At 39.9% G+C, this 13,483-nt stretch overlaps 1 protein-coding gene across 2 annotated transcripts in view; it reads right to left on the reverse strand.

Annotated features, from left to right (window-relative positions):
* Positions 1–12,882, reverse strand: part of mgll (monoglyceride lipase) — a 38,035-nt gene extending 25,153 nt beyond the window's left edge. The window contains exons 1-2 of one of the 2 annotated variants that reach the window (XM_079358942.1): positions 12,681–12,882; positions 10,592–10,727 (exon numbers count right to left, since the gene is read on the reverse strand). In XM_079358942.1, the coding sequence (XP_079215068.1) occupies positions 10,592–10,719 (128 nt within the window). In that variant the 5' untranslated portion in view covers positions 10,720–10,727; positions 12,681–12,882. Of the gene's footprint in view, positions 1–10,591; positions 11,001–12,680 lie in introns of those variants that run through there. The other variant, XM_079358941.1, reaches the window with a different exon arrangement.
* Between the last annotated feature and the right edge of the window lie 601 nt (positions 12,883–13,483).

A 13,483-nucleotide genomic window follows, 5' to 3' on the forward strand; every position in this document is an offset into this window, starting at 1 on the left:
CCGGAGGAGCCACAGGTTGGATTTGAACCTCGGATCACCCGCTACAGACTCCGTACATGGCATACAGATACTAACCACTGGGCTACCTACGCTCCATTTTTCCATATTTCTAAAATGTATTTCTGATGTACAAAACAATTTTGTCTTTGCCTTCTTTTAGTCAGAGCTGCTTCAACAGTGTCATTACACAAAATGCAATTTCTCAAACAAGTCCTCAAGGCAAAGCAGTTATTAGCAGCATTATGCTTTTTTTTACAGAACAGACTCATTATAAAAGCTAGCAGGTAAATCTCTTGTTAATTTCACCTTTTAAAATCTGCTTTCAGCCAGAGTGAATGATGGTGACAGTGAGAACAGAGGTTGCAAATGTAAAGTAGTGTTGTCTCTAAAATGAGCTTCTAACTTTCTGTAAATGCAAAAAGATACCCAAGTGTATCTCGTCTATCAGGATTGACTTCTTCTGTCAGTGCATATTAAGCAGAGGAGCAGCCATGAAACGCTCCACTGTTCTTTCTCTGATCGGCAGCAGTGCTCAGACGCCTGTGAGAGTTTTAATCAGGAGCAGCACACAATTAGCCCAAATGTATTCAGCGACGGAGGAAAAAAGGAAAGCAGTGAAACAAGGAGAAAGTGAGCGAGCAAGTGAGTGAAGCGGAGTATGAGGAAAAGCAGAATAAGCTATTCATCAAAGTTCATTAGCAAATCGCTCTGATTTCACTCGCTGCTCTTTCCCTTCTTTATAAAGCCATCGCCCCGGGCTGTGACTTCCTCTGCACTTGTTGGCTCTGAATGAGTGTGTGTACACATGTGTGTGTCAGTGCATGTGAATGATGCCTTTGTATGGGCACAATGTTCTGAAACCCACATGCCGAGGGGCAGCAGGGGATTAATGGGCTAATCTGGCTTCATTGTAAAGACGACTGTACATTCGAGGTCACACTGTAGTGACCACAGTCTTAATGTGACATTTGTAATTTGTCATCTTACTTCCTCAGAGATTCTTTTCATATATCATAATCTCAATATATCTTTGGTCTGCTTGACTATCCCTCCTTCTTCTTCACTTTCTTCTCCATATTTGCCTCTCTTATGTGCTCTTTTGTTGCCAGAAAAATGAGGAGAAAATGTAGAAAAAAAGATTAGTTGTCCCCTGACAGCTGACTATATAGAGATTTTTGTGTATGATGTATGTAGTATGATATTCCCTCCCCCAGAAATGGAATCCTAGGCGACGTTTATGTCTGCATTCAATGAGCTGCATGGCTCGGCAGACAAGTGACAATATTCAGGCATCATCAGTATGTCGTCTCAGCTGTGTGAAGCCAGCTGACTGTTTCCACTCAGCTAAAAGTGTTCTGCTGAGGATCAGAGCCACTTGCTCGGAACGAGCGTTACATCATAGGCCGTGTCACTGTAATAAAACATACAGAGGCAATAACTAGCTAATGGGTCGGTTTGCTAAAAGGTTTGCAACCTCCGATGTTTAAGAATAAAGCCAATGAAAGTGCAAAAAACTGCAGTACAGTGATGTGTACCTGCCAGTAAAGTGAAGAATATTTTCAGCACTAGGTATTTAGTCTAAAGTAGAAATGTAAACAAATGAATGTTGCATAAAGTTGCATCAATTGAATTATAATATTGTATCAAAGATGTGCTGCTGAAGTCCTGTAATCTTCTCGTGATGAGAAAAAAAAGCTTTTCATTTTTCTACCTCATTTTCTCTTTCATCCTCTAACTGTCTTCTCTCTCATCTCTCCTGGGAACCTGAGACCAGCTCGTCTCCCACACCACCAGTTAGAGTCGTTGGAACAACATGGCTTCAAACCAGCCTTATTAAAACACCCAGAGAGACTGAATAGAGAGTGTTTCGCTCCCTCTGGCTTGACTCACAGCTACTCCAAACAAGCACAGGCCCAAAACAAAGCCAAGAGCCTAATCCCCCTTAATGCAATCCTGACTGGCTTCTCCAAGATTACACAGCAGCTCACAAACCTTCAGACGCCACATTCTGTACCTTCAACATGACAATTTTACACACAACCAGTAAAAATCTGAGGCATGTTTGGTATGTGGCTGATGTTCACACTAACAGGAAGGGACCATACAAATGCTAACAGGGTTTTACTAACTCAGCAACATTCCAAGTCTGAACAAAAATCTTATACTGTACGACTTACAAGTGTCTACAATCTCAAGGCTGTGGGACTCAAGTGTAGAACTTAAATAAATTGAATTCATATATTCTGGAAAGGGCACATCAGCATGGGTTGTTAATTAAACCAAGCGATAATGCCTTTGCAAGCAGCATTGCTGAATCCAACAATCTTCATCGTGAAATGTTATGAAACGTGTAAGAAACATTTATTCACAGTGCAAGTCGAGCACACCACCATTAGCATGTACTAGTGTTCCCCCACATACATTTTGAATTAATTCTAATTTCTTATTTCAGCTTTAGGATTGGTGTATCATGTCCCTGACTTACAATAAAGTCATTTCTTATATTTATGACAGTTCAAAATGTCGCTCTGACTCAGCATGTTGGTGGCCGCAGTTTTGGTTGATCAAGGTTAAATCACACAGCACAAACAACTTTAAACTTTCATACAAGTAAAAATCTAACATTATTAGGTGCTTGTTTCAAAACACAGTAATAATAAAAGAAATGTGTTAATTTCTTGTTTTAAATGAGAAGAAATTACAAACAAGCCCCTGGACACTGTCTATATTGTCCAAAAACATTGGCAATGTTATTGTGCCAATACTTGGCCAATGTATTTACAATTTAGACAATTTACAATTTTCTCCTGTCACAACATCTCTTCTGTTTCTAAGAAAAATAAAAGTTATTCTTGCATCTTTTCAAACCATCAAAAAGGACTTGAGAAACATTGCGATTTACCTGTGAATTTGAGTATTTCTTCTGTACTTTTTAATACTATTGATCGCTTAGCTAACCAAGATTCTATGAAAAAACAGTTTATGACCTTAGTTGATTCAATCAACTTGATTGTCCCATGTCTCACCATTTAGGTAGGTTTAATTAGCTTTGATGATGTCGCCCTAAATAAACTGACTTGCAGTGTTAAATGAACAGTGAAGGATTCAGTGCCCTGTGTCGAGACTGGACCAGAGCCAGAGGACGAGGCAGAACGACAGAACAATGGCATGTTAACCTGATTAATGGACCATACACTTCTGAGAAAATAATGCTGTGTGGAAGTGTGTGTGTGTGTGTGTGTGTGTGTGGACATGCAGCATGTATGTGGGTGGGCGACCACATGAGTACTCTTATAACCATTCGGGGTAAAGATTAAAGGACAGAAAAGAGTAGAGGCAGAGGAGAGACAGGAAAAGCTTTTAAAAAAACATATTCAAGACAAAAAATTAATGAGAGAGAATCACTATTAAATATTACTATCATACTCAATAGTATATTAACTGCTCCAACAAACAGTGCCAACCTGTTGTTCCCTTTTTGACATAAAAAGCTAGCTCCCTGACAGTTAGCAAGAAATTAGCGAAGTTTGTTAGCTCTACGGGAGCTAATTCTTACCCAACTGTTAGTATAATTTAAACTGCTTTAAGAAATGATTGACAATTGAGCATGAAATACCATTTAATTGTGGATACATGTTGAACTGCAATGTGTAAAGGATATTCAAAATAGCACTGTGAGCCACTGCAAAGAGCTCGGTTACATCTCTGTCAATGGGCGGTTTACATTTTTGTTCTGTATTGTGCAAAATGCAACACATTTCAGTGCTGTCTAGTCAGACTTTGTACGGCACTTTGAATTCCCACGGCAAGATCTGATCCTTTAAAAGAAAAGAAAATTGGTAGTGACACAGAAGAATAATGTGACAGGTTGGAAAATAATATTGAGTCTGAGAGCAGGATGGATGTGAAAAACCAGAAGAAAAAAATAAATAAATAAATAAAATGGCAGTTATTATAGAAAGTGGGTGAGTGTAAACAGCACAGAAAATGAAGCACAGAGAGGGGGAATTATTTGTGTGATGGAAAGACATTGAGGCCGACAAACAGCAGGAGGCCGCAGCAGGAAAGTTAACAGCAGTTACACAAGGGTAAACCAAAGAGACACACTGGATCCAAAATGTCCCAATGCATGATAAAAGTCTTCAAAATACTTTTTATAAATTCACCTTTCTTCTTTGCACAATGCAGGTCTCAATATAGAGGAGCTTAAGTGCAACTCATTTTTTGTACCATGCTCATTGTTCACAAACCAATAAAGATAAAAGCAAACTGACACTGAAAACTAAAGGCATGCAATGCAAAACCTATCTGCCAAGAGCCCTGTGTTTTACCTCCGATTTGCATCTCCTTTATCAGAATACTGCACACTGACTTTGTTTCGACAAATTGAAGCCAAACTACCTTCAAACATATCAAGAAAAAGATGAACATGTCACGATGAACATGTAATATTTGTAATGTACTGCCTATAAACTAATAAATAAACTTTATAGAACATCTCTGACACAAGTGTTGCTATTTGTCATCTGGAATACATTGTTTGCCACATTTCTTCACAGCTTTTCAAAACCTTTGCTGTCTCTTTTTAAAACAATACATTTTTCTTTGTTTGCATATTCCTGCAAGGCATTACTTTATATGTAATACAATTGCATGGCAGCTGAAATCAATCCAATTAATGGATCATATACTCACTGAATAATATAACGTTGAATTTGCTTTTTCTGTGTGTCAGCTAATGTTGTAATACAGTGAATGCTGATAATGTTACTGATGCAGGCATTCAAATATACTAGAACTGAATTAATAAAACTGCTAAATCACAGAACATGAGCAACAGTGGAGTGAAAATTGATTCTGAAGTGCTGAATTTGCCTTCATTTTACATAAACCCACACCTAATGATCTCAGCTGGCAAATGCAAACACCTACTGCAGTAGTTTACGAACTTTTTGGGGAATAAGAGGCCTGTGTATTCTAGAGTATTACTCAGCCAAACTTCCCCCTGAGCACACAAGCAAAAATAATCATTACACAGTGTTTATGTTGGTAAAAAAAAAACACCCCTGTGAAGAATAAAAGTGAGAATAAGCTGCTGGGAATCAAACAGCTTGCCTGTAGAAACACGAACAGGGAAGGAAGCTCTATGTAGAATCTCAACAGCATCAGCAGAAACATCAATACCAGCACCATCTCCTTACATAAGTGTGTGTGTGTGTGTGTGTGTGTGTGTGTGTGTGTGTGTGTTTGCTTGTTCTCCATGTTATAAGGGTGAGCATTCAACTGTAGTCAGTCTAATGGTCTCCATGTGGGTTCAAAGAACTAGTTGGACATCGATTGGAAGATCTGTCAATCATTATTTATGCCCCTCCCCATCTCCCTTCCACCTTTCACCTACTTCCTGGTTCTAATGAAAGGGGCTTTTCAGAGGCATTTGGCCTTTGACTCAATCATATTCGCAGCCAAAGACGAAATATCAATAAAGGATGTTTCAAATTTAGTTAAATGATTTTTGGCCCTTGTATCGTATGCATACTAAATAAAAAACAATGTGTAACTTCAGTAAATGACTACAGGTGCCTTCTCTTATTGCCAAGATTTTTTCTTGTCAAACATTTGAGGCCTTTTTATCCAAATGATGAATCACAAATGTCAGACTGTTTTAAAAAAACAAAAAAAAACAAAAAAAAAACATGTTGCTTGATGCTTTCCCACCAATTTATTGTGGAGATTTAATTTTAAACAGTTTTCTAAACTTCACTTGTTTCCTCTGGCTGAGATAAACTGTCTTTCCTGCAGTCATTGCAATTACATGAGTCAATCATTGTAGGCCTTCTTTTCACCAACTGCTGCCTGTCGCCATGGTAGCATATCAAATATCCACCTGGTGTGACGCTGATAAATCAACTTTTTCTCATAATCTACACATCGTCAATGCACCGATGCATCGATTCAACATACTGTATGTATCGGCCAATATTGGTCCCGTTGACAGAAATTGGCACATCGGAAAGCAATGTGGCATGAGCCGATGTCAACAGCTGATGTGTGTGTGTGGTGTCATGTCAACCTGATGCTCTTAGTAGATCTAACGACTGATTTGGAGAGATTGTTTTTATTGGTCAGATAAAGTCACCTCTTTTACAAACTCTGGCTTGTTTTCGTTGAGAGAAAATTTTGAAAATGGTGAAATTGTGAGAGCCTTACACCAAAAGAAGCTGTGAGAAAAAAATTGTTCTTGGCTAAACTGGCATTTCATTTATCAGCCCAAATGTTCCCAATTGGTGCATAACTAGTTCAAGCCAATTCAAGCAAAGTCCAATATTTACCAGTCCAGCGTCTTTACTTTGTCTTGTGTGAGATTAAACTAAAACAATTCGGGGTCAGACGCTGCTGTTTGAATAAATATTTGAACTGAAAATGTCTGTTGATGATGTTTATTGTCAGAGCTTATCACTGCACCAGCTGCTACTGTGCCTGATAGGAAACTCCTCATATCAGGTAATATGTTCTGGCTGTTTCTATGATCATCTCTAAAACTCAAATGAAATGCATCCGTCTATAAAGCTATGAAGCATTTTTTAAACATTAACATGATGACACCTGTGGCAGCTTTAGTGTTGTTCTGTTTTACCTCCTATGACAATGGTTTTAAAACCTCTGAGTTTTATCCTTGGTTATGAAACAGACTGAAATTAATAGTGATACCTCTTTATGACCTAAAAAAGCAAACAAGACTATCAGTAACAAAATTTACTCTTTCCTTGTGGTTATCGTTTGTGCTTCTAAGCATTGTGAGCAGGTAGGAGTCAGAGTACACAGTCAACAGCTTCCTGAAGAAACTTCTCTGCAGATATTCACAATAAGTTATATTTTTGGTGTTCAAAGACAGCACGATGAGAAAATACTACTTACACATTTACCATACAAGATACCTTTCCCTTTGTCCACAGGGGGCGCCACAATGCAGACTTAAAATTACTCTCCGGGGCTTTAATACAAAACTTTATATGTACATCCTATAAACTAGTGATATGGATGCATTCACAGAGCCCAAGATGTCCTAACTTGGTTCTGAGACACCATGTTTCATCTTGTTCTATTACTCATTTGGTGTGATCGTCGATATGTGACGGCCTGCTGCTGTTGGACCTCTCTGATTCGAACTACTACAACTATGACTGTCCTTCTTACGTCCATTATCATTATCATAAATGTCAAAGTGAATCTAATAGCTGCTCAACTACATCCCCTATAACTGTTGCTGCCATTCTTCCCCAGTTCATTGTTATTTATGGTTGCTGATGTTAATATTAGTCTGATCAGTCTATGATAGCACTTTGTTGTTACGGCTTATACCACACATACTTCTACAATCATAGCTGGCATCGTGGCTCATTATGTGACATTGTAGGAGGATGCATCAATCCAGACCACAGACAGCTCTTTTATTTTGAAACATCAGAGTGCAGAGGCAGTTTGTGTTAAAACAGGGAGGCGTGTGTATCAAAGAATTTCTTTCACAGTAAAGTGTAGGAAGTACGACAGACAACAGCCCGTAGTGTCTCTGCGATTTGTGATACTTGCTCAGCAGTTTTACTCTCCGGCGATGTTCTGCGTGTAACTCTGATTTACGTTAAGAGATTTCAGTGGCACTTTGTTCAGAAAACGCTGATCTCACTTTTAGAGGTACCAACGATCATTCCCTGAAGACATGAAATACAGAGACTACTACATATTAAGACCAATAAATCAGTTTGGAGGATGTGGTTTAACTTTTGTCAGCTTGTAAAACCTGCAACAAACAGACCTCACGGAGCGTTAAGTAGATGCAAACTCAGCGAAAGAATTTAATTAGCCTGGATTGTTGTGCAGAATCTCTTGGTTGAAAAAGCTGGATCAAGCTTATTACGTTTTTCCCAATGGTAATGGTGTACAATCTCCTTGGAAAAGTTGAATACTTGTTTTAAATATAAAGAGCCAAATTTAAGTACCCTCATCACAAAATACAGTATCTCTACAGATAATGAAATCCACTTTCAAAGTTTTTAAAGGAAGCTTGAATAACCAACTGACAACATGTTATGGACTCAGCTGGTTCACTCTTTCTGTATGACTGAATGCATCTCTTGCATGGTCACTGGCTGGCCTCCAGTGAGACAGCTCTTATGTAAGACATCCAAGTCCTTGGCTCTAAAACAGCTACAATGCTGAAGGATCTGCAGCTATTTTAAGCCAGTAGTTATACTTTCAAATAATATGATTTAAAGATGGGAAAATAACGCTGGCATGCTTAATAATCGCATGCTATTAGGTTTAAACATGCTCTCTGCAGACAGAAGGAAACATTTAGAGTTGGCTCATTTATTTCTCCTATATTTTGATGACAAGCTTTAAATATGAGCCGGTCAGTGCACAAGTAGATGTTCTTGTTTTTCTGGGACTGTAGGCATGGGCAGGGGAAAGGGTTTCTATTGATCACAGAGAGGCCTCAGTTCTCAGTTGCATTGTGGGTAATCATAAGGTCAAATGTTTGCCCCTCTGTCTGTGCAGAGTCACGTACAGTTTAGCTGCCAGAGCATTTCAGGCAGAGGAGTTTTATCCAGCACAACATCCCAACGATCTTTTCACAGCTTAACAAACTCCTCCACGTGAAAATGAACTAAAATCAAGGAATCACAGACCATAAGCAACATTTTATGGAGTGATGACAAGGCAGAGGCTCAGACACAATGTCAGTTAATGAGTCATTGCTCTACTGAAATGTGTGAGCCTTGTGTGTAGTCTCTATATGTGTGTGTGTGTGTGTGTGTGTGTGTGTGTGTGTGTGTGTGTGTGTGTGTGTGTGTGTGTGTGTGTGTGTGTCAGTTATGTGACAGTCATATCTGGTCTCCGGATGTTTTGTGGGCCTCCTGATTGGGCCATCTTTCTCCTTCTGTGCTCTCTCACACCACATGCAACTATGTGGTTTGCAAGTGTGACATCTGTGTTGCGTTTCATGCACATGTGCAGAGGGTGCAGAGAGTTCAGACAGATTGGAGTGCACGTCAAAGAGGCCTCAAACTGTGGACTGTAGAAATTACCACGTTGAAACTACAAAGACTTTATGTCTTTCATTAACTGGAACCATAGTTGTTGTTTGATGTCTTTTTCAGCGAAGAGATTATTTCAAATAACACTCTTTCTTAGAGCAGAATGCGAGGTGAGTCAGGATTTTAGACCTTTTGCAAATGAACTATGATGCTGCTCATTAGTGTTGACTATAATGAAAATGGACTACAAGCAGCAACCTTAAAACATGCAGGTGTTCAGAGACTGGTGTTGAGATTTGATGTCCACAACATTTCCTTTTCAGGGGATAAAAACATGCAGTCTGACCTGATGCTTATCACCAGTTTATTAAACAAACAGTGTAACTGTAATCTGGCTTGTGGGTCTTCATGACTTGTGGCTTTCCAAGCCATAATATCAGCCTTGTGACTTATAATCTTTAGTTTCATTCCCGGGCAACGATCTGACCAATATTTGTCAGGAATAGAGACTAAACATGATCTCCAATCATGTTCTGTTTGATTTCTTTTCCGTCTTTGAACTTGTTTACTGGGTTGAAGAAGAAGTCTTTTCCTTAGTCGTTTGTTTTAAAGAGGTCATGACCCAGTCTGAGTTTCTGGTGCATCTGGTGTCGCACAATGAGGAAAGGAGATTAACATAATTAATTGTGTTTTTAACGAGCTTGGACCAGAGAGTGAGGCTAAACTGTTGATATTTAGCTACCGCATATAGACTTTTTGTATCATTTTGTTGTTCGATGTTACATTATGTTCCATGAAGCTGAGAATTAAACTGCTGATTAAATGACGATTCTGATTAAATGACCTTTACATAACTTTCTATGAAGTGATTACAGTTGAGTAGAATCTAGTTAAAGCATGCATCACTGCTGGGTCATTGTAGAGTTATGGAGTTACAGCTGTAAAATCTTTCAGAGTCAATATAGTATGATGCTGACCATGTCCAACACACCTGAATCTGAGTCATAGGTACGGTTCTGCTCCAGATTTCTGTCTAAAGGAATTGTTTTTGTATATACATATTTATACGCTACAGTGGAATAATGTTGGTCTTTTAATATGATCAAGGGTAGGTCTAAACATGCTCTCTTTGTGAAGTGTCTTTAAACAACATTTGGCATGAATTAGAGCAATGCAAACACAGATCGACTGATAAAGGATTGCGATTGGATACTTCTGTGCTGACCAGTCTCAGAGCTGAAATGACTGTAGGTAAATGTTAGAAGATGAAACCCTAAATAATAGAAACACCCTGTGACTGGTGATAGTGGATTCACTTACAGGGTGGTTTGGAGGCTTCGATAGATTAACATGAATGACCTGAAGAAAGAGTCCTCATGTGAAGCACGTGAGAGGGATCAGCTTCCTCTAAACGAGGCAGTGGTAGAAACAACTCCAGAAATTAACTCTTTGGTCACACTAAACACTCCATCCCGCAGACACACATAGCCTAACACATAGGTAAACGGGACAGGTCCAGGTGATAAAAGACGCTCTTTGAGTTAGTTTTTCCCACTCACCTCGGCGGGCTGGCGGGCTCCCAGTAGCGGCAGAACAGGTGCAGTCCGTCGGCGTTGACGATGTGCTGTAGCTCGGTGTAGGGGACTCCCTGCGGGCTCCGCGGCGGAGCAGCTCCGGGCTCAGGCATGGAGAGTTCTGCAACAGAGACACGGAACAGCGATAGGAGCACGTCGCTGCCGTAGAGGTAGCAGCTGAAGCCGGCGACGACCAGGCAGGTGGCGGCGGTGACAGCGTTCATTGTTGAATCAGCCTATTTTAGTGCGCGAGATTGCCATACATACGATTAGTAGGTTATGTGCTGGATCTGATCCTAAGGCGCGCGCGCACACACAAACCTATAGCCCATGCACACATTTAAACACACACTGCAATGTTGTCAAAGCGTACGCAACGACTGGCGTTACGTCACAGCACCATATGCTCTGCTTTCCTCTCTCTCTCGCTCTCGCGCCCGTGCTCGCGCTCTCTCTCTAATTCAATTTAGCTTTATTGTCATCACCATAATTGAAGTTATAGCATATTCACGGAATTGCAAGGGATTATGAAAATCAGTGGGGTTTAAATATAATTCAGTGCATCAAGCAAACTGTAAATATAGGCTGTTATTTTCCAATTCTGCAATGTTCAGCATCCACTTAAAGCTATGAATACAACTGCATTTCTGTCAAATAAAGAAAAGAACAAGAAAATAGAAAATTTGATAAGATTTCAATAGCCAGTAATATGGTAGTCCTAAAGTAATGTATGAGGGATAATATGTCAGACAATAAAAAAGAGAATAAGGCATTTGAAAATATTTTTTGTATTTTGCATTTATATTAAAATTCAAAATGCATACTTTATATAACACTATTTTCCACAGTATGCTAATGATGCTGATGTATGCAGTCACTGCCGCAAATGTTTTTTATTAATAAATGAATAAACATCTTATTAGCTCTACCAATCTGCAACGCTGCACACGCACACCTTTTTTTTCCTGCAACACTGAAGCACACACCCCCTTCTCTCTCCCTCGCTCATCTCAGCCATTGCCTATGGCTTCCCTGGCATCAGGTCCATACACACTACCGAGCATATACGTAAAGTGTTCACGGCATGTGCAGTATTACAATGTAGAGGGCAGTGTGTGTGCCGCCTGACACCATAGGAGGTAAAAATAGCCCTGGTGTGAAGCCATTTCCTGAGGTGGTCAGGTGTCGTCTTTCAGGTTGTTCAGGTTAAGTGTCTTGCAGCCTCGGACTTCATTACAGGTAATGCCAGCATTGGTTATTCACATGACTTAAAATCTGTAGTTAGACTATTACCTCTTGTTGAGCACAATGCAACCTTAAGGGTTAATCAATGCTTCTGTCTTGTAACACCTGGGGCTGTTTTTATGAATTTGATCACTTTGGAGGCATCAACATGCTGATAAACTAAATGTTTCTCAATTACTGATAGGCTATGTGGCCAATTCTGTTGGCTATACCTGAAATATGGCTCGTGTGACAGGATCCTAACGTAACACATTCATTAAAATGAATTAGTGCAGCACACATCGTATTATTTAGGATAAACTTGCAGGTTTATAAGTGGATCAGCATTGTTCCAACGAAGTGTGCGCAAAACATCCCTTTTGTTTTCACCTTTATTGAAATAAGCCGTTTCCATCGTCCTGAACATTGGATACACTCCACATAACGATAATAATTGGCTATATGTTCAGAGAGACGACACACATTTGCAATCCATGTGTCGAGAACTGACACAACAGCATGTGGAGAATCGATCCAAGTGTCTTGACTGCTTCAATCGATGCCTGTGACTATACAAGTAGAATACGCGCTGTGCGGTGGTACATCAGCAAGTTTTATGAAAAACATGAATGGAAGATGCAAGAGAAAATGTTGCATTTGCATCGGTGCAAAACAAGTTACAGTACATCTTTGTAATCCAGAAGCTTTAGCGTTTTAAAGCTGATGATGGAGATGATATAATACGCGTCCATGAAAATGTCCCAAAATGCGTTCCGCATAGCCAATGCAAGGTTAAGTATCTATACGCAGAAAAAAAAGACAATAAGTATATCATGAAAATTGAACCGACCTGTGCAGGAGCGTCTGCAGTGAAGTTTCAGCTTTTTCTCGGACTCTACTATCCCACTCCCACTCTCTCTTACTCCCTAGCTCTATTTATCCAATCTCTCTCTCTCTCTCTCTCTCTCTCTCTCTCTCTCTCTCTCTCTCTCTCTCTCTCTCTCTCTCTCTCTCTCACACACACACACACACCCCGATGCTGTGCTCCTGCCTCCCGTCAAGACAAGAATGCACTGAGCGCCGTTTGGGGAGAAACTAAATAAGTATTCACACACACCCTTTCCGTCCCTCCCTCTCCCTCTCCCTCTCCCTCTCCCTCTCTCTCCCTCTCCCTCTCCCTCTCCCTCTCTTTCTCTCTCTCTCTCTCTGTCAAACACACATCACACGTTTTCCCCAGAGGCAGAGGTACAGCTTCTCCTCTCCTTGTCCTCATTCACTGTGTAAAAAAGAAAAGAAAACGTCCTCATGGTTGAGTCCACATGGTTCACATTTTGTACATACCAGACCATGAACACTGATTTGTATTAATAGAATCACATCCATCAGCCTGTCTGCCTCATGGTCCACTTTAAAGCCTCCGCCTGATCAAAGGACAATTCCTCCATACTAAATCACGATATGGTTGAGAGGTTATTGTCAAGATATTTGAGAGTTTTCTCATCGACTCCAATGTGTAAGTCTTTGGATGACGCCCTGCATTTTAGGGCCATCTCAAGAATACTTCTTGAAAGATATTAGGAAGTTATGTAGAATACTGTATGTTAAACTACTGATACAAAAGACAGGAAATCCACTGTCTAGTGAAATTAATAT

The sequence above is a fragment of the Symphodus melops genome (genome assembly GCF_947650265.1).
Source record: "Symphodus melops genome assembly, chromosome: 13".
In the NCBI taxonomy this organism is placed as follows: Eukaryota; Metazoa; Chordata; class Actinopteri; order Labriformes; family Labridae; genus Symphodus; species Symphodus melops.